Source organism: Diachasmimorpha longicaudata, chromosome 3 (assembly GCF_034640455.1).
Source record: "Diachasmimorpha longicaudata isolate KC_UGA_2023 chromosome 3, iyDiaLong2, whole genome shotgun sequence".
Taxonomy (NCBI): Eukaryota; Metazoa; Arthropoda; class Insecta; order Hymenoptera; family Braconidae; genus Diachasmimorpha; species Diachasmimorpha longicaudata.
This window is the reverse complement of record NC_087227.1, coordinates 8169402-8191296: the sequence shown is the minus strand read 5'-3', so window position 1 is coordinate 8191296 and position 21895 is coordinate 8169402. Positions and strand designations below refer to the sequence as shown.

Genomic DNA, 21895 nt, shown 5'->3' with positions numbered 1-21895 from the left:
TTATTTCCGCCAAAAACCGGTAGAACCTAACCTCAAAAATTCAGGAGGTTCAGATGAAAATTGTCAGTGTAAACAAAATTTGATACATCGGGGAAAATCATGGAGAATCCAAAAAATTATCGAGTAAAAGTCGATCTCGCGCAGTTCTACGAAGATGTGAGAAAGCTGAGTTATGTATACGTCAATGAGAAAAATATTTCACATATTTTGCATCTGCATGAGAGAATTAAGCAGGTTTTTGGTATCACCCGGCCTTTTTATCTTAGTTCGTGTGAGGGGGTTTATTTACCAATGAATGAGGATGTCAGGATTATTCAGGAGGAAGAGACTATCAGGTGAGTTTCAGGCACAGAATCCTAATCATTTTTATTCGCCACATTTTTTTCGAGTGAGAAAGAAGTCAATTAAATTTAATTATTTTATGAACAAGGAAACTGAGAGAAGTTAATAAACGAATAAGTCAATCCCATAATAAAGTTCGAAAATGTAAAGTTCATTATTAATGAATCAATGAATGAATAAATTAATCAAGTCATACGCCCTTTTTTTGCATTCGATTTCAAAATTTTTCTCATATAAATTGGGATTTTTAGGGTGTGTTCAGGGGCTGTGAATCCAAATTGTGTGACAATTTGGCGAGATATTGCGGTGAAAGCCAATGGGAATCCCTTAACAACCATTGAAGTGCCAAGGAAACTTGAAAAGGAACATCAACAGATTAATTCTCGCCAGGAAAATGATATTGGGGCAGAGTCAGAGCCTTGTGACTCGATATCTACGAAAGATATCAGGAAGACGGCATGTTTGAATGGATCAATCACAGGTAATTAAACAAGAAAATAATGAGAAATAATCAGTCAATTGTGACAGCTGAGAAATACAAATCAAACTTTTAATCTCATAAATAAAAGACTCAGGGAAAATTTATGGTTTTCGTTACAGAATCAGAGGGTAAGGGTCACACAAGCCTCCCAGAAGATTCCGACACAGACACTACCCCGAACCCCAAGAAAGCCCCCGAAACCCCTTCACAGACTCCTGAACTTTTCTCGATTCCTCAGAAAAAACGTCGAAGGGTTCGGAAAAGAAAATGTAAAGCGTCTCCAGAGCTTTCAGTCCCACAACAGCCTCCTCCCTCGCCTAAGCCCCTCTCTGTCCCTATCAATTGCAGTCTCACTGCCAAGACAAAGCCCAAGCACTTCAAATTCAACTGGGAGGAAAACGAAGAAGAGAACGCAGTGGAAACTGAATCTCCGAGAAATGGAGTCGCCACTCCTGTAATTCCAGAATTAAATACTTTACTAAGTTTGAAGAATTCTCAGTTTCCTCTGACATTTGTGGGCCAGAAGACAAAAATATCTGATCATCCATCGCAGAATGGAGATTCTGGAGTTAATGGGAGCCTTCAGACCCCCGTGAAGGACAAAAATGGAGGTGTCGATGGTGATTCAGAGGAGAAGGATTTTTCGAGCGTAAATCCTCTCGATTATCCTGTTTACAATGAGGATCTTGCTGTGGGAGATATCGTGGCATTTAGAGTAAGTTTTCTTATTGAGAATCAATTGAGATGTAGATAATTTATTAATTTTTTCAAATCAGATTTTAATTGTTTTTTCATGGAAATACCGATTTTCACAAAAGACACTTCACTGCTTTAATTAATTTCTCGCAACCGCTGACAAAATCAGTCAATGAAATGATTTTTTCCAGATTCTGAAGATGGGCTCAGACTACTCTCCAACAGTGTCCGGATACATTGTGGCAGAGACTGTCTCGAAAGATTCAGAACCTTCAACTTATTCATTCAAGATAATCAGTAAGTATTTTGATTATTTAGGTAATACATAGACAAGTTCTGGACGAGTCAATTTGCAATTTATTGGTATATTGAATGAGCTGGAGAACTTAAAATTTCTAGATAGAAATTTCGGGAAGTATTTTTTATGGGAAAATTCTTCCAGCGATGAAATATAAATAATGAAAATTAATTGTTTATTTCCATTGTGTGCATATTTGGATTTTACTAATCGCATTTACTCCTCTCTGTAATGCCTGTAACTATTTTTAGCTGGTGAGGAACATTTAAAAGATCCCGAAGGCAAGTTCTCTCTTGGGACTGACGAAGAAATGGAAAATTCGGAAGAAAGGCTCAACGAAACTCAATTTTACGCGCTGTCGAGCGGAGAACTACTGGAGTTGCGCTTGATTCAACATTAGGAGATTTGAAACTACGTCAAAAATTTGTTTAGTGTCTACTTCATGTCCTTGTTAAATAACTCTCATAAATAAAAGAAGATATTTTATATGAAATTATGTCTACCCCTTTCTTTGAATAATTTTTCGGTCACTTATTTCATTTTCGTCGAGAAATTGACTTATCATTCAACGGATGATAATTCCCTCTAATTTCCTGGGATTTATTCCTTCTACTGATTTCGCTTATCTCGGCCAGGTACATCATCAAGCCGTCAATCCAAATACGTATACCCTTACGAGCCGTTAATTCCTTGTCACTTCGTTGGTGTCCTTGATTAAACCCTCAGAGCTGTTTGATCTTTGAAGAACAAATTTCAATACCGTTTCTCTCTACTCTGCTATTCCTCTTTGCCCCACCCGCCCCTGTTACAGTCGCTAAATTGTCTCAGAATTATCGAATAATTAAAAGATATTTTCTGCAATTTACAAATGAAAAATTTCAACAGTTGTTGATCTCTGAAGATCCTTTTGTGATACTCATTATTCCCCCGGTCTCGCTGTCCGTAATCAGAGAAGTGTCGTGTCATCCCCTTGTCCGTTTTCAGCTTAATTACTATCCAGGCGATGCTGCCGGATATTGTCCCTGTTGCCACTTGAATTCCACATCGAAATTCGTCCCACTGACTCAAAGGCCCATTCTACCCCAAAAAGTTATAACGCTGTGACTTTCTCCATTGAAACTCCAACGATCAACTACAATTTCACACGGAAATTTCGTTAGCAAGAACAATTAAAATAATTGCAAGTGGAATTAGTTTCGATTAAATAAGTTTTCTCGCTTTTCTAATTACCCGATTAAACCATAATTAATTGTTCTGAGGCATTTGATTAGCTTAATCACACGATTAAATTCGTTTAATTACAAGGAGTGGTTACGGTTGACTGGTATTTCAAAGTGGTGGGCATAGGGTATGTCACGATATCAACGACAAATACTTGATTACAAATGATTTCACATCCTCTGTGCGCTTTCCCCTTTGAGCTTTGCCCTTTGGTATTTGGCAATAAAATCTAGGCGTGATATCCCACATTCACGTCATTCACACATTTTTTTCATACTAGTGGCACTGTCTCTCACGAAATTAAAAAATTCCGAAGGATTGAATTTTTGCTTTTTCATGGGGCAAATGGCCATATAAATCATGCGATGAATTTCATATTTATAATGAAATCATTATCTTTAGGAATCGGGATGCCGATAGTGCATGGATGGGGCGAAATGAGCCTACTTCGCGGAATGATGGAATTTGGAAAATACTGTCCATAAAATTAAACAACCGAAGGGGAATAATAGATAAATAGGAATCGATTGAATGAATAATAATTTGTGAGAAGAATTAATTAAAGTTCAGAGATCATATTTCACAGTGACGTTTAGTACAATTTTTTAAAATTAATATGAAAAGGTATCTGGGATGAATCGGACAATTGATCATTTTATTTTACTCTTTTTCATCTGGACAATGGAAATGTTGATTATTTGAAACGAATGTACCGTATTTCACTGTTTTCTATGGACAAATTGAAAAACACGTACTGGTAAAATGAAAAAAGAATACATTGACTTGCCGGAAATTGATTTGCCGATGCATTTTTGTTTTTCTCTTTTTAATTATGTAACAGGGAACGGTGTGAAATCGCTTTCATAAGCCCTTTGTGCGTCAAGCCCTGCACTCCAGCTAATTAACTCATCAGGATTTTCCCCCTATATATTTTTCTTTATTCATCAGCACTTGATATTTTTTTTTTCGCAATCGATTAATTGAAGTGCAGTCACTCGTCACTCCCTCTTCACCGATATTAACTCGAGCCTCCATCAGTGCTGAGTGCATCACTGTTTCACTTTATCAGTTTTTTTTTTGTTCATGAACTTTGTGGAATGTAATTTTCATGGAATTTTTTATTCCACAATTGAGACGGACATTGATTAAAATTTTTGTATTTGTTTCAACAGTTTGAATATTCGCTCGCAATGGGAGAATACGAGGTAGAGGGGCACGATGGTAAATTTCCCTGTTGAAGGGTCAGACTCCGAGGGTCAGATGTCAGACGACGAGTGATATGATTAGAAAAATTAAATTTTCTCATGGGGATTTTTGTCTGATTCATAGTGAAGGACAGTGTTGAGCCAAATGAGCCTTTTGATATGGTTTCCGTTGATTAATTTCAGTGAATAATAGATTTTTTAATTGCATATTCAGGTAGTATTATGCCACACATTGTGGAATGGTAATTCATGAAGATAATAAATCAACATAAATCAAAAATTTAATTTTCATTCCTCTTCCATTTGAAATAATTGTATTTGAAATAATTTCACTTACGCAATAATTCAATCAATAGTCCAGCTCTGTCGTCCCATTCGTCTCCATAAATAAAGGCTGTCGAGGTATTTTAATGCGAACCAAAAAAGAAAGCTCAAGGAAAGGGGGAAAAAGTCCAGAGGGCTGATTTCTCCAGTGGAAAAAAAAATTACCACAGCCCATCACTCTCTCCTATTCTAGTCATGAAGAGATCAAGATTAAACGGAATGAGGATTTTCAGTGTATGAAAATTGCACGATAAAAGTGAGAACTACCTTTTTCACGGGGTAAAAAAGAAGAGAAAGAAAAAAAAACAATTCATGGGAGTGAAAAGAAAATTGGTATTACATTCTGTTTTATGGGACGTTGATGATCCAACAAAATACTTTTCTTTTATGCATTTTTTATTTTTATGATTGAAAAATTTTCCCGTTACATTTATTTTCATCTCTCTCATCTCTCGCGTCTATTCGAGGAAAAATGTCAATAAATTCCGCCGGAATCCATACATTCCGACGAGCAGCGGGAGCTAAACGTCCACTTTCCATAAGTACATTTTAATATTCGTGTTTGTTATGAGGAGATGCCATTAAAATAACATTGTATTTATGGCGGAATAAATTCTCTTTCATTTTCTACCGACAGATAAATGTGTATTAAATAATTGAGGAGTTTCACTTGAATGTTTGAATGATTTTTCGAGATATGGACAGCTGTTGAGCGGAATGAGCGAAACAACCAGAAATGAAAAGTTGAAGAATAAAAAAAATTAAAATATAAAGGTAAATGATAAAAATAAAAAATCAGAATTTTAATTAGATGAATTTTACCGCAGGATAAAGTTTAATTGCAACAGAGGAAACTTTTGGAGAGGTGCGTTCCATAATTTTTGTTTCAAAATAAGGATTTATTATTTATTCCAGCATCCGTTAAGGATCCCACTGGAACCACTCCGTTAATCAGACCGAACTCGAACAAAATGATCAAAGTTTTTAATTGAAACATCGATCCAACGGGTTTTATAATCAAATCTCGTTTGTGTCTACAATCAGTTACTCCTCATCTCGTCAAAGTTGAATCTTCCCTCCCCATTGAGACGGAGAAAAAGAAGAAAAAGATACGGATTTAAGTTGATTTCCAGAAAATTAAAGGAAATGTCGATGGGATGGCTTTTTCCTCTCATTTCTCTCTCTCTCTCTCATTCTGCCTCTCCCGTTCACTTTCTTCCCATCTGCGTATCAACGCAAAAAATCTAACTCCTCGTTGAATAAATATGCGAAAATCAGAAAATCTCGTGAAGACGCGTCACAGTGATTCATCATATTCCTCTCAATTTTATTTCACTGATTCATACGTGTTTGGCATGTACTTCTCCAAAGGGAAATGAAAAAGAGAATAAAAAAAATTTATTGGCAAGTCTCGACAATTTTAAAAAATGACATTGTCACTGGCTGAAGGAAAGCCCATCACAGCGAATACGAGTTTGATGGATTCGCCTTCCGGCAGAAGATGTCACATTTCCTTTCTATCGGGACGAGATTATTACAGTTCCAATAAGGAAAGACATGAGTGAGAAAATGTTTTTTCAACTTTCCTCATCTCCGCGGATTCTTATTTTTTTTTTGTAACGACATGACCGGCTACAAAAAAATGGATAATATACCAGGATTATGTGGATAAACTTCGTCGAATGGCGGAACGTAAATGACCAGTGGAATATTTACAACTGAAGTAATCCATGAAAATGTGGAAATGTTTTACAGCGTCATACGCGTGTTGAGTATTAGTTTTGCAGGTCCATTAAAGATATTCAGATTCGGGTAATGAAAATCTATTGTCTACGTTATGACAAAAGATATGTCTCACTTGTTTATTTCATTCTGACAGTTGGGGAGATTTTGCGGGTGACAAAAAGTTGACGAAGAATTTTTTCATTTTTTTTTGTCAACAAGGGAGGGAAATCCCAGCTTTACACTTGATGTCACGAACGCGGTCTCTCACAATCTGCTATGTCGCAACCCCTTTTTCCACAGTGGGGCGTCTGCAAACGCCTACTACCATGAAATTAAATTTCCCGATTAAGCTCGATACGTCGAGCATCGTTAGATGTGCTCATGCACAACGTTAACGAGCCATTTCGTTAATCCATGAGTCATGAATTATTCAGATGTGGAGATATCGCCAGCCAGGAGGGAAAAACAATTGCTATTGGGGGATAAATATGCCGAGCCTCCTTTGCTGTTTTTTTTTTCGATTAATCAGGGATGATTTTTTTTATGTTTGTCACTGAAACAAATCCTTTCTTGTTTTTTTTGTTTTTCATTTCCCGAAAAAACGCTTCGAATAAAGAATTCATTAGAAAAATAGAAACAAATAAATAATTCGAAGGCTCAGCTGTAATATTTTTTTCTTTGGAAATAATCGAGCCATTTTTTTCATTTCTATTGCAAAAAAAATTTCCTTTATTGTTCCTTGGCTCTAGATTTTTTTTGTCTCAAAAAAATTGTTTCCTCCGCTCTTGTATACGGGAATTCATTGAATAAAAAGTTTAGTCGGAGTTCAATTTTTATTTTAAATCCCGATGTTCTTTTTTACCAATTACGCCCATTCCTACAACGCAGCAAAATATTATCTCAGGAATATCTTGATATTCCCACCGAGTTACGAGTTTCTCTCACATGTCCTAAACTCTATCCAGACGACACGCGCTCTGAAAAAACTCATTTTCCGTCCCCTCGTAAAACAAAATTTTTTTTCCCCTTTCCAACTCCCTCATTCGCCAATATCTCATTAATCCTCCTTCATATTTCAGGACAATGTCCGCTGGCGGAAAAAAAAATGAGACTTTTGTTGATGGAAAGAAGCTGAGAAACAAGCGGGAAGGAGCATTAAAAAAAGTAGTGGAGACTGTGGAGTTGTATTATCCTAACTCTTGTCCTCTTTTTTTTCCAATGTTTTTTTACAACTTGTTTGATTTCCCCCGTGCGAGAACGAGGGAACAACGACAATAACTGTCACGTACTCCAGGAAGATACAGTGGAAAAAGTAAAATATGAATGGGTAGAGTGAGGTAATGGAAAAGACATTGCATAAATAATTTTTTCTCATGAAGAAGTTTCAAACTGAAAACAACAATATTCCGTAAAGCATCACCAAGTGGCTTCCTAAGTCACGGGGGGTTGAATATTACCCCATTATGTAGTGAAGCAAATTTCTTCTTCATAAAAAAAATAAAACTCGTATTTTTTCAACTGAACAAATATTTTTCTACGAAAAACTATTGCAAATTGATGGACAGGAGTTACGACTCTTTCAAAATTCCAAAAAAAACTGTCCGGAGACCATTTCACCCTACGATCACGTGGTCAGGGCCTTTTAATAATAATGTACATCGTAATGAAGCCAATATTCCCCTCTGATAATTAAGGAAATGTTCCGTACTAATTCAGAAAGTTATGATTCTCATCAATACCAGTTTCATTACTCCACTACAACGACACATTCACGGAGAACCCTCGGGGTAAAAAGATACAGCTGTATGATAATCTAAATCCCTTTGATTTTTTTTTCATCCATAACGTATGCAGGGAAACCGCACGGAGATGTGAGAATTCCCCTTATCACATCAGTCCGCTTCCGCTCGGACGTGCCTGGCCGCAGGCTCATGCTGGTGATGTCCCTGCGCATGCCCAGGAACGGCGTCGCCGGCTCTCAGCTGGAGAATTCACAAAATCTGTTTGCCACCGACGCCCCAACTCAACCAGTCGTCATCACGCACTCGTGATATCCCTCGACCCCTTGAACATCGCCGGAGGTGTCCCCCCCCATTCCCCGAAAAATCGCGAAATTCATTCGGACGAGTTCTGGCAAATTTTTGCCAATTTGTTTTTGTTCTGTGAATAATAAAGACTGTGCTGAGGTTTTTTGGGAAAATTTGATGAAATATTTGACCGAGGGAACGGACACGTGTGTATCTTTCGAGTCCTCATGCCAACCGGTGGACGCTACGCGGTGCTACACTGCCTGGTGTCAACAACCTCAAGCATCACCTAAAGGTAAGGACCAAATTGAACGGGTTGTTTTGATGGGCTTTTGGGGTGTCTCAAAATGTTTGAACATCAACGATTCCAGAGGCGTTTGGATTTTGGCTAAAAGCACATGGGGTTCAAGTAATTTTCAAAAGGAAATTACAGTCTGAAATGGGATATCATTTCAACACGTGGGGGACATCTCTTATCAATCTCTTCACAGCTGCTCCATGCATTAGTCTTGTACGATGATTGTATAAACTGAAGTGTCATGTAAAGGTGACAGCCCAATATGGAATACCAAACCTTCATTGAACTCTACTAATTACCAAAAAATGTTTACTTTGAAATTAGATGACTGACAATTTCAATCTGGTGTGTTCTGTCATCAATCCTCTCAACTGTCTGATAAGTTCAGCTCTGAAGATAAATTAGTATAAAGTAGTTCCACGTCAAGTACCATTTAAAGTTAGAAACCAAATCGTAAAAAGTTGGCTCAGCTAGACTTTCTCATCGGTCAACTTGTTTGCGAATGTGCGGACATCAGCAATTGACAAATTGCTGAGATGTCTGATAAGAGTTCACATCGATCTATTAGACTAGAAGACGAAGCGCACTCCGACATGAAATAGTATCAGAATCTTTTTAGAATTGCTAATAGAACCGGATCATTCCGGTCAGTATTTGCTATCATCAATCCCTCCAACTGTCCAGCAATTTCTGAATGGGAAAAATCAAGTTTTACCACTCGGGGGATGAGCTGAATGTGTCGGCCAATCAGTGAAAATTTTCTTTCTTTGGATTTGATGATTGTGAGGTATCTCCCAATGTTTGAACATCAACAATAGGACAATTGGTTGGATTCTTGATAGTTCACATCGCTCCACTAATTTCCCGAAAATGAATTGCGTTTTGAAATGGTATATGATTTTAACAACTCGAGAATCACTGATACAAAGTACCTATTCACATGGTGTTTCCCATCATCGATCCTTTCAGCTGCCCAACGATTTCACCTCACCACCATCAATTCACTCGTCCTCCCAACAATTGGGAGATGACATGCAATGGTGATATAGTTTTACAATCTCACGTATCATGGGAAGGTAAAGATCAAATCGTGAAAAGTTGTTTCTGTAGAAGTTTCTTATGGTTTCAACTTGTTTGCAAATGTGCGGACATCAGCAATTGACAAACTGCTGATGTATGTAGTAGAAAGTTTACATGGGTCTATTAGTATTTGAAGACGAAGTACTGGTTGAAATGGAATAGGACCTGGAATCTCTCTAGAATTGTTAATACAAAGTGTCTCTCCAGGGAGTATTTGCTATGGTCAATTCCTTTAGCCACACGGTGATTTCTACAACACGAACATCTAGTTTTACAACTTCTGAGACAGCAAATAAATTTTCCAACTTTTTTTTTCACATTTTACGGACTGTGATAAAATCAAATTAACCAGGGACATCAGTGAGAAAAAAGAGTTATTTTTTTTTATTTCTTCAGTAGTAAAATTACTCAGAAATGATAATTGCAATTTTCCTCACTAATCAAATAAGTGAAATCACTAATTGGAATTTCTAAGATAGAGGGACGAATAAATAGGATTAAAATTTCCTGAACGTCTTGCCTTATCATCCTTCCTCCTTGACATATCTTATCGAGTAAAAAAAATTAATATCCAGCCAAAAAAGGGGGAATACAACTGCACCCTGTGCTTCAAAGCGCATCACGCTCCACAAATAAAAATAAATAATTTGTACCACTCACGAATAATCTAATTCAATTAATTAAAAATTTAATTGAAGTCGTTTCATGGAACGCTGCTGTTATTATGCTGTACTAATTCTCGAAAATGACTGGCATTTTGAAATGGAATATAACCCTCATAACTCTGAATCGTCGATACAAAGTAGCTTTTCATATGGCATTTCCCATCATCAATCCCTTCAACTGATGAATGGTCTCTGTTCTAATGGTTTCCCTGCCATGGAAACACAAATGGCGTCGAGTGATGAATTTTGCAGAAATTTCGATTCAATATCACCAACGTAAAATCGTCAATTAAGACACACATATGAGCGCAGTGAGGATTAAAACAAGCGATTACTAGTCCCTGGCCAATTCCTCCCACACGTTAAGCTCCCCTGAACCGATGATATCCCTCTACAAAAAGATCTCTCGATTTTCCGTATGGAGCGGTGAAAAACAGAGGGATGGAAAAACGGTAAAGAGGATTAATGTCGGAGTACATATTGGCTACACGTCAAATATTTGGCCAAACGGTGAGCCAAAATTGAGGATGATAGTATAAATCGCCGGCAGTCTTTTCTCTTCATCTGGAACCACTTTTTGTCATTCAGAACATCAAACTTTAGTAGAATATGAATAGAGCCATTTTGTCAGTATAATACACGGATTAAGATGGAATTATTATCTCGTGTCGAATGGCAGCTGAGGAGGAAGATAACGAGAGGATGACGATCAAGGAAGAGACAATGGACCACATCATTGTGAGGACAGTAAATTTGCAAATGGGTTTTTGGATCCAGTATCTGGAAAACGAGTGAAAATCATTCTCGATATTAGTGTACAAGTGGCTTCACTGCAAAATTAATGGCTCGAACTGGAATTCGAGTGCAGGATCTTCCAATTACAAAAAACTAGTGAATATTCTAAAAGTACTCGGGAGCCTTTTACGTTATGAAAAAAAGAAAAAATAAATTTCTTCACGATGAAATATTCTTGTCTCTTATTTCACATTTACAATATTCATGAGACAGAAATGTGGTGAATTTTTTTCGATGTCGTGACGAGATGCAATGACACTATATGTGTCAAGACTGAGACGATAATGAGCCGAGTCCTCTCATCATTTGGAAATTCCTTTCTCCCATCGAATATAAAAATTTATCGGACCATAAATGACACTGGAACGATTATGACAGATAGATTGAAATCGAGCTGAGTATTTTCTGGTGATTTTTCCCACAAATGTAATTCTGAATTGGGAGGAAGTACGATGAGATGAGGAACATCAAAGAAGGGACAATGGTTCACATAATCGACAGAACGAGAAATTGCCTGATGGGATATTAAGGAAAAAAGGAACTCCTTTCGATGGAATGTTATTTCTTCCTATTTTTCATTTTCAATATTCATGAGAAATGGAGGAGGTGAATTTTACCCGGAATCATGATGAAATGAGACGAGTCACCTCAATTTGCATATAACCCCTATTTCCTGAAAGATGAATTCATTTATATTGCAATGAAGTATTATATTGCATGGGGAAAACGAGCTGCGTCAGGTCGTTACGTCAATTCCCATAGGCATAACCCACACTATTTGATGAACAACATCATGCCACGATTTTCCATTCCAATGATCACATGCTACTGTTGCTTTCAATATTGCCGGCTTCTTTGATGTTGCGTAATTCATACACCGAACTTTATCAATTCATACCATATTTCCACTGACTTTTGACTGAAGTCGAACCATCAAGAATAATATCGACATTTTTAGCGAATCGTTGAGTGGAAAAATATTTCATTTTCCAGGATATTTGAATTATTCATCTCACTCATTTTAGCATCTCCAGGGAAAAAAAAAATCCTTTCAATTCACATTCCAATGGCCCAAAATTGCGAAAAAAAAATATCCAGAGATATTGCAATATCGTAAAACCAATATTACCAATATTTACCCCCCTCCCCCTCTTGGCCGGGTGCATAAAAAAATATCTCATATCCTGATATGCAAATACCGGCCCTCGAAAGAAAAGTCCTGAAATTTCACTCCCTTTCCTCGTCAATAAAAATCATTTTCAGTGTCAATTGTTCCTTCGAGGGGGTGGCACTCCCCCTCACGCATTGTCACAGATCTCTGTGTCCAGAGACCACTTATACTACCCCTCATCCCTCCCCCCGTGCCTACACCACCGCTCATCAGTCGAACTGTGCCCACACACTTACCCAAAATCATCCCTTATATATTAGCCCTCGAGGGTTTGGATGGGCACACCACGAAAAGACGGAAAATAGTGACGAGAGATGGGGGGAGGTGGTGATGCGAGAGGGACAGTGAGGAGATACCCTCTATGTTCTGGCGATTGCCGCACCCTCACCCCCATTCGTCTGACATGCGCCATGACTTCATCCCTCTCCCTCTGCTCAGCACTTCCGTCACATTGTCTTTGTTATTCCTGTTTTTCCCTGTATTACGTTTGTGTCATATTCCTGTAACGCACCACAAGGCGATTACCTCCTGGGTGAGGTATATTGTTGCAGCCCGGGGGGATGGGGGAGGTGGAGGAGGAGGAGGAGGAGAGGATTGAGCGGAGAACAAATGGAATAGAAGAATGAAAATGGTTTTTGCACCGGAGGTCCTTTTTGTCCATTCCTCATTACTCCCAGTTTGTGGATTTCCGGTTATTCTTTTCCAACCATTGGGTAATGGGATTTACGATCCAGTGAGAATAGAGTTATGGGTTGTTTTTTTTTTTTTTTGGTAATTGGACGATGTTATCGTGAAGTAATTGAGATGGAGTGAAGTGATAAATTGGAAGAGATTGAGTGGATGATGTTTGTTGTTGAATTTTTTTGGACTGATATATCGGTGATATATCAGCGATGATATATTGATATTGTTGAATCAATGGATATTCTACATGTGTTGCGATGGTTTTTGAATATTATTGGTGAATGGTAGCTGCCGGTAACTGGCCAGTTATCGCTAAAAGAAAAATGGAAAAAATAAATTCACTGGTGAAGGGTAGAACGGGGTAAATTGACCTAGTGCCTGGGTTTTTATAAATATCGTAAAATTTAGGGTTGATGGAAAAGTTTTCATGCGGACTTTTTTGTGAAAGTGATTTTTCACTTCAAGGAAAGTCATGAAAATTCCGCTGATTCCGGTATCTTTTTACTTATGAAGTTTGTTTAATGAAAAACAAGATCGGAGATGAGGTAACTTGTTTTGTTTTACCGCTTCATTAGAGGATTTAATGAGTGGGGTACGTGTTTTTGAATTTGATATCGGAGATTATAAGTTTTTAGTTGGGTTTAAGTTATCGTGTATCTTGTCTGTGCAATTATTTAGTCAGTGGAATTCTCCTGATGGGAGAGACTACGGTCATGTGGGATTTGTGTAGACTAATATGATCCTTCAAAGGTATTGCGGACGGTCAGTCCTGGAGAGCATGATTAGCCCTAATGCTGAGAAGTTGATTGAGAGATTTTTATATAATGAAGTTCCTCATTAGAGTTCCTAATCCCTTCAAATATTGATATATTTGAATACGTCGATATTCCAATAATAATTTCTGAGAAATAAATAATTCCAAATGTGTAACGATATATCACATCGTATTTACAATAGTACTATTGAATACAGGCCCTCAAGAAGAATTTTCGTAGATGAAAAAACACGTGTAAAACTATGTAAAGTGGACAGTTTATATTTTATATAAACCCTTACATGAAAAGTATGTGTCAATAAATTCAGAATATTTCCAACACTCCCCGATTCTCCTCTTATCGCTGTTTTCCCCGCCCCAAAATTTCATCCACTCTCTCTCTCTTTGCGCCCCACCGCACCCCCGTGTGTAACAAGTGGGCGAAAAGGCGGTGGAAACTAATTTGCGGTCACGAAAAAAAGAAGGGAGAGGAGAAAAAAATTCGTGAGGGTGATATCTCGAATAGAGGAGTGAAATTGCCTTCATAACTTCTCCCTTTTCCTTTTAATTTTCTCTTTTATTTTCTTAGCGATTTTTTTTTTCTCTCCGAGCCTTTCAAGAGAGGCTGTAACCCCCAGCTTAATGAAAATTCAAAGAAAATTCCAGGTTGAAATAATTCTCCGGGGAGTTGGATGCACTAGAGTGGGAAATTCAGTCGTTCTTTTGTGTATTTGCGAGACAGCTCCGATGTTTTGTTCTTTCGACTGAAAATATCTTGAGTATTAAGGTTTTAATATGGAATTTATTGATACACTTCAGTTGATGTGCTATTAATATACCACGATATGCAAGGGAATTTTTAAAAATAATAAGTTATGAGTTTGTTGTAACCTGACGAATTTATTCACTCAATTTAATTTCAATAAATTGGCTTGACCGGTTGTCGTCAGAGCTGTGAACGACTGTCTGTTCTATCGATATTATTACAGATCGCCCCTGAGGATTATCCCCATTCGTCCCATTTTTCCGGCGATCCCTCTTCCAGATATATCAATTTTTGGATATTGATATTTTTAAATCAGTATTAGATTGGAATTGATACCCTCTCCTTTCAAATAACGCAACCCTCCGGATTCGAAAAAAACTTGCCCATTTCACCGAGCAATTCGACCCCTCGCAACCATCTCACCCAGTCGAAAATAACTCGATCCTGTCCTTCTAACCTTCAATATCATCAACATTTCACCCTCTCAAATCCCGCGATACCAACAAGAATGATCTCAACAAACTTCAACCATCAACTCCACAAGATATATCCAGGCATTCCGGTTCGAGCGAGTGGATAAATGATAGAAGACAAGTGAAAAGTTGAACAGTTAACAGATAAAAAGGGAATGCACAGTGACACGAAAGTGGAAGCAGGCTTTTTCTATTTTTCCTTTTCAGAAAGAAAAACTATACAACAAGTGATCGATACGAAACATTTCAGTCGAGTGTATGAATTGGAAAAATTCAAAGTACTTTGTCTTCTATCTCTATCGCGCAATAAAACAAGTAATAGATGATGTCCTTAAGGAACAACTGGAGAAAAGGGTCGAGGGGACAAAAGGGTGATCGCGATGGAGTGATTCAACTCGTGTATGTCCTGTGATTGAATGATAAGGGGTTAATATCCTTGTGGGTCAAAGGGGAGAGGCAGTTGGGGGTCAAATCTACTTGAGGGTCAAACAGAAAAATTAAGAACAATTTTAAGGTCAAATATTTGTAAAAGACGAATCAAATGAACCCCAGACTTCTCCCCTCCTCCAGTTTGACCCTCTGACCAATCGTTTGTCTCTCGTATTCACGAAAATAATTAATTTTTCGAATAAAACTTGACTTAAAACTCGTTGATTGTCATTTCGTCCCACGTTCGGCTCTCTAGAGGTCTAATTTGTATCAAAAATTTTTTCCCTTATCAAACACTTGAGAAATTTGGATTCTTCAGCGACTGTATTCGTCCCTTCCATTTCACTCCTCAAAAACAAAATTCACTATCGTTCTACCTTACCCCAAACGCCCCCATATTAATATTAAACCATCGAAAAAAATATTCCACCAATAAATAACAAAATCTTATCTTCACCAGTATTTCATCCCTGAAGCCCTCACCCACCTCAAGTAGTTCCACCCAACCCCAAAACAATCAAAATGCACCTTAGAAGATAAATAAAATCATCCAGTACCGAAACCCCGGGGACCTTCTTCGAATTAACCTCATAAATCAGCGACAGAATTGATTACCCTCGAGTGAAAGAGGAGGTTGGACCTCCAGGCCTGATCACTTCTGGAATCCAGCTGGTGGAGAAATGGAGACCCTGGGAGACAGTACATAAACACGAGGAAGAGAGGGCTGTACACTTTGGCTCGTCTGCTGGGTATTAAAGTTGGGCGGACAGGGGGTGGAGAAAGATTGAGGGAGTTGTAAGCAAGCAAACAGGGTAGAAGAGGGACAACGAGTCTCGAAGAGGACTACCTATCGATCCCCTGTTATTTTTTTAAACAAAATAGACAGAAACCCTTCACTGACTATAGTGAATCACATTCCAACTGTTGACTGCACTTTTCGTTAATTATTATTATTATTAAATTGAGGGGTGAAATTTTTTTTGTGGTGGGTGAAGTCACCCAGACGGATGGGAATATCCGGAGGGTGAAATAGGGTCTCTCTCCTCTTGTAAGGGCTTCAATATGTAGTGGAGAATATATGCATAAGGGATGTAGACACAAGTGTTGATATGTGTTAAGGCAAAAATGAATATTATAATCCCTTTCATGTTGCTCACTGGCTGAAGGGCCTCGGGTGATGGCCAGTTGCAGGAGATCTCGTAACAAATCATGTTGAATATGTAGTATATATGTACGTTCGCTTCAACACGTAAAGCCTTAGCAATAAAAAAAATTGGAGCCACCAAAGTTTTGATAATTACAAAATATTCCATCATTCGCTTCGGAAAACTCTTTCATTCCCTAATTAATGCTGTTGGCTTAATTACGAGGGACCTCGATGTCACCGGAAATTTGGTACATCAAATTGGCAGCACAACATTCAACAGAATCATTTCAATCCTTCCCTAACATTCAAAGACAAAGTTTTGCAATTAAAGTGCGGATTGCTCACTCGTCACTCGATATTTCATTTCATCCGATCTAATTTTCACTTTCAGCCATATCTCCAATGCCATCATTCAACATTTTTTTCATATAAAAATTATTGACATGGTAGTTTCTTTGACTGACATTTCATTAATTCCAACGAGACATTTCATTTCATTGCCATCCCCTCCCCTGCCCCCCAATGCCCGGCTTGAAATGAAAGTTTATTTTTTTTTCTCTTTTATCTATTTTCTATTTACGGAAAACTTTGATATCCCACTTTTCTGATAACATTCCACAGCAGTGAAGACGCTATCTCTTCAACTTTCATGGTAAATCTATATTGCCTCTCAGTATCATCCCAGGTGGTATGAAATTTCACGTTTGAAATTACAAACTTACACTGTAATCTTCCACTTTCCTCGGGGATTTATACGAAATATTTCTCTCTTTCAATTGGATTATCGGTGATTGGATGAGCAGGTGGGTGGGCAGGGGTTGGTGAATTGGGGGAGGAAGGGAGTGACATTGGATTACGAAAGAATAAGATTTTCCATGGAGATAAAGGGATTTCAGTGATGGAATTAGAGATAGGGAAATTTCCAGTGAAATTGAAAGAAAAGTTTGATTTGCCCCAGTTAAAATGTTATGGAAAAACTTTTTAATTGACTACACTCAACCAATGCAGCATCAAAATAATTAGCAATTAAAAATTTACTGTAATGTCACGTTTTTCAACTTGCCATTCATTTCTACTGAGTGGATAGTTTGCAAAAAATAGTAAATGATTTTTTAAACCCAAAAGGGAAAATAATGAAACATTTAGAATGATCATTGCTACTATTGATCATTCATTGATTTAATAAAATAAGTTATTTAACTGATAACTTGTTTTTGTTTCAATTCTGTGGATTTTCGTAAAATGTCTGACCGTGATGAAGTATAAAAAAAATAAATGAACGGTTTGTTCGTGTTTCAAGCTGAAGGGATACTCGTGTCGACCCACGTTTGCACCAGCTGTCTAGCCCTCGTCCACTTTTTTCTCTTTTCTCTGGGATGAGTCGTGTCAACAATTTAATACTTGATGGATCAATCGTTTTTCCATTGGAGGTGGAATTCATTTTCTTCTTGCTTCGTTACACTGACGGTTAATTCCGGAGTTTTTATTATTCTACAAGAAATGTCCATCGAAGCCGATACTTTACCATTTCCAGAAAATGTGAGTTTACCGAATGGAGTACAAAAGAGGGTGAAGTAAAATTTCGATAAAATAATGGTCAAATTATGGTATGGATCACTATTTGACCCACAGTCAAATATCCAACATTTTCGTGTGGTCTGACTCCCATCGAAAAACCCTGATATCTCTAGGTCCGCTCTCCTCTCTCATGTTCCCTCATTTTATTGTAACACGTTCACCTCCTCTAATTATAATTTGCACTTCTCATTAGTTCGCCGGGGGCGGACAAGGGCAGAGGGAAATTTTTTAATGCTCGTAAATGAGGCGAACAGCATCTCATGAAGGTTAGACGCCACCAGGAGAAAGTGAATTTTGTGTGATAAGAGATATAAAATTGTTATGAAAAATTGTGAGAGGGAGGTGGGGGACAATGTGTAATCACAAGTGAGAGATATGGAGGGGATGGAAAGCCGTGGTATCCGTCGGAAATTAAAGCTCCACGATCTTAATTTCCTGCCCCATAAGAATTTTAATTGCCGGGGGTATAAAATTCTAATGAGGAATATTGCGATATTGATATTGGGGTCGCAATCATAGAGCACGAGGCAAAGTGGAATAATTGCGAATTTCGAATATTGAAAGCATTTGGTAAATAGCAAAAAAAATATTGAAGAATGTTTAGAGTAATTTTTAAAGAACTTTTCTCTGTGATATTTACGGGAAAATGACTCCAGTGATTTTCCCCATCAGAGTTTCACTATTCTCCTCGACTCTCTCATTTAACCCACGAAGGGGTGGGTAAGAATCATGAGTTAAGGGCCAAGTTCCCGCTTGAGTCGTCCCTTTACCGTTTAGCAATAATTTAATCGTTTTTTTTTAAGAATAAAAATCGAATAAAATGACAAGAAATGTCAACGAAGTTCAACTTCAGGAAACAAATAAATATTTTTCAATTTTCGCACAGCAGACATCACTATATTTATGAAGATAATTCCATTTTCCTCATATTGCCCGTTTTACTATCCATAAAGCTGAAGATTTATTTCCATAAATCAGGCACACACTTTACGAGTATTTTTTTTTTCTCCGCCTGACATGCAAACTTCCCTGAGATGTTGTATGCTCTCTATCTGTATCCCACACACGCCATCGAATTTCACCAGACTCTCGTTACTCCTCGGGGCGGTTAGAGAGTCCGCTATCTCATACCATTCCTCCGCCCTTCGTTTATTTCTAGAGCTTTTTATTCCCCTCTGAATTCTTCATTTCCATTTTTTTAACAGGGCAAATTCTACACGCGTAGAACAGCGTTACGCAGACCATCGGTGAACAATGGACTTCGTTTTTACCTTCTGGTTGTTGAGGTGGTTTTTTATTTAATTTTTCCCATGCTATTGACCGTTTTCAACTCCGTTCTTGTTTTTTTGCCCTTTTCATCGTTTTAGTTTTCACTGGCATGTGGAACGCACAATGAAATATTTTTTAATGGAAATTGATTGAATTTTTCTCCAGTTTTCACTCAATTATTTCATTCAAGGGAAACAAAATTTGGAATAAGTTTTGATTCAGCGTACAAAGACAAAAATTCTTTAAAAATTAAGTGCTGTCTGTATGGAGAAAAAATAATCGTATGTTCATAGCTGTTTTCAGTCCTATCTCAACCCCTCATTATCATTTTATCCCACGTTTCACCCTCTAGAGCCCTAATTTTCATCCAAAATTTCTTCTCATGTACCTGAAAATAAATATTTCCCAGTCCATGCGAACATATTCGTCTAGCCATTGAACATGAGTTTCCAGCGAAATCCCTGCCACCCCCATCCACCCCCTCTCTCAGTACACCACTCTCGACCATAATTGCTGGAGCTCAAGTTTCCGAGAAGAGGAAGGATAGCCTTCGCCCCATAAAAACCCACAAATTCAAGTAACTCAAGACCAACGGGGGTAAAAGGGGCTACCAACTAATGCTTCTACCACCCACCCCCTCTCCACCAAGTTTCTCATTTTCCCCGCTGAATCCTTCCCCATTTTCCGCTCTTTAAAGCACTACAAGAACATGATAAATGTGAGCATCTGTTGAGATTCATTTAGCACTTGGTTTTTGTTGGTGACACTAACACATCCTCATTTTTCAGTGGCACATCCTCGGAAAGTTTTCCATCTGGTTTTCTTCATTCATCGTATTTCAAGAGAATTCTTAGTGGGTTTGATATTTTTCGATTTATCGGTGGTCTAGTTATCGGCTGGTACCTGAACCCTTTCAATGGAAGACTGAGCAATTTTATGGGAAGAATTCCTGAGGTGAAAAGAATTTGAAATTCGGCTGAAGCGGAATCATATGATAAACAATTGGAATTTCGATGAAATGGAATTCTTGTTGAAGAGTGATAACAAATGTTAGATATATATATGAACATTTATCTATTATGAACATTTATATATTAATAAATAGTTGAAGTGAATGAGTAATTTAATATAAATTCAATGGAATTTTTTATACGTTAATTTGAATAATTTGTCTTTGTGTAGAAAATCACTCTGGAAAATTGGAATATAAAGTCTTGGTATTTCTAACAATCACTTATTGCATTCTTATGGTAAAGTAACCCGTAAAGTTGGAATCCGTGCAGTAAAAAAAATAAATTTCAGCCATTTAAAAAGCCCGAGATAAAAAATTCAGCATTGGATCGACGGAAACAATTGTCTTTCCAAAAGATCCAATCTTCTTTCTTCCAATAGCTTTCGAGTGAGTGGGCAATGAAAACCCTGAAGCGAAACCAAGAATTGACATTCGGAAAAAAAAAAGTCAGTGCGATGGACGGATCGTCCGTGATTTTCCACGCGACCGTTTCCTCCTTGACCTTCTCATATCCAATCAATACACCAGAGAAAATCCTCATGAAGATGATTTCCGATACAATTGCGCTGATTCCTCTCTCACATTGCTATATATCGAGGAGAAAAATACATTCTTACTGTACAGCGCGTCTTTTGGGTGGGGGTTTCCGGTTCGTTAAGTTCCCACTTTGGATCCCGTAATCGGGTAGACCCTCTTGAGATGGAATATCTCTTGGCAATGGGAGTCCTTGTGATTTCTTCCCTGATTTTATGGAGAACCGAACGAAATGAATCTCGTTGAATATTGAATGTCTGGAGGTGGATTGAAGGGACTTAAATTTCATTCTGAGAAATAGATTTTTTTTTGCAATAGATCTACATTTGCATTGAGACGAAAAATTATTGTTGTCGATCATTCTGATTTTTAATGCATGTGGGAACACCAGGTGAACCAAATTCACTTTCAGGGATGAGCATTATATTGAACTAGAATATTATCAGTCAGTAAATGGCCTTCGATAATTACACGACAAGGAATTTTAGATGAAAATTAGACCTTCAGAGGGCGATACGAGGGACAAACTTTGGTTTTATCGTAAAAAAGAGCCTCCCAAATCTAATTTTTCCAAAAAAACTTTTGAGTCAAAGTTGTTGGGTGTCACTTCGTCTCACGTTTCGCCTTCTGAGGTCTAATTTTCATCCAATTTCTTTCCCTTCTATTCAATAACAATTACCAACACCTGAAATTATTCGAAATTGTTTTAAAACGGTAAAAGGTTTTTCGTCGAGGTCATATATTTTTCTGCACGCTTTTCTACTCGTGAAGAGGGAACGAGAAATTTAATGATTTTTGAAAATTTCAATTAAAAAGTAAGCTGGATATTCTCAGCGTGAAATGATTCACTCGGTGAATTATCAGCAATCATGATTTTTCATTACTTGGGATTATCTCCAATCAAGTGAAAATAGGGGAGAA

At 37.7% G+C, this 21895-nt stretch overlaps 3 protein-coding genes across 4 annotated transcripts in view; 2 read left to right on the top strand and 1 right to left on the bottom strand.

Moving 5' to 3' along the window:
* The window catches only part of LOC135160060 (SWI/SNF-related matrix-associated actin-dependent regulator of chromatin subfamily A containing DEAD/H box 1 homolog), a 117121-nt gene that overhangs the window by 26601 nt on the left and 68625 nt on the right, over positions 1 to 21895 (bottom strand). The gene's annotated exons all lie outside the window — the stretch shown is intronic.
* LOC135160075 (uncharacterized) lies at positions 30 to 2310 on the top strand. The gene is made up of 5 exons (XM_064116252.1): positions 30 to 335; positions 594 to 823; positions 943 to 1538; positions 1711 to 1816; positions 2069 to 2310. The coding sequence occupies exons 1-5, from the start codon at positions 100 to 102 to the stop codon at positions 2215 to 2217; spliced, it is 1317 nt and encodes a 438-aa protein (XP_063972322.1). The 5' UTR covers positions 30 to 99; the 3' UTR covers positions 2218 to 2310.
* LOC135160012 (somatostatin receptor type 2) overlaps positions 8316 to 21895 on the top strand; it is a 34619-nt gene continuing 21039 nt past the window's right edge. Inside the window, exon 1 of the mRNA XM_064116130.1 lies at positions 8316 to 8614. The gene's annotated coding sequence lies outside the window, so the exon portion shown is untranslated. The remainder of the gene's footprint in view (positions 8615 to 21895) is intronic.

Bases quoted from the DNA above. Each gene is read 5' to 3' on its own strand.
- LOC135160075 (XM_064116252.1), top strand. From the start codon at position 100: ATGGAGAATCCAAAAAATTATCGAGTAAAAGTCGATCTCGCGCAGTTC. The intron at 1,539-1,710 runs GTAAGTTTTCTT...GATTTTTTCCAG, and splicing joins GAGATATCGTGGCATTTAGA to ATTCTGAAGATGGGCTCAGA. The intron at 1,817-2,068 runs GTAAGTATTTTG...AACTATTTTTAG, and splicing joins TTATTCATTCAAGATAATCA to CTGGTGAGGAACATTTAAAA.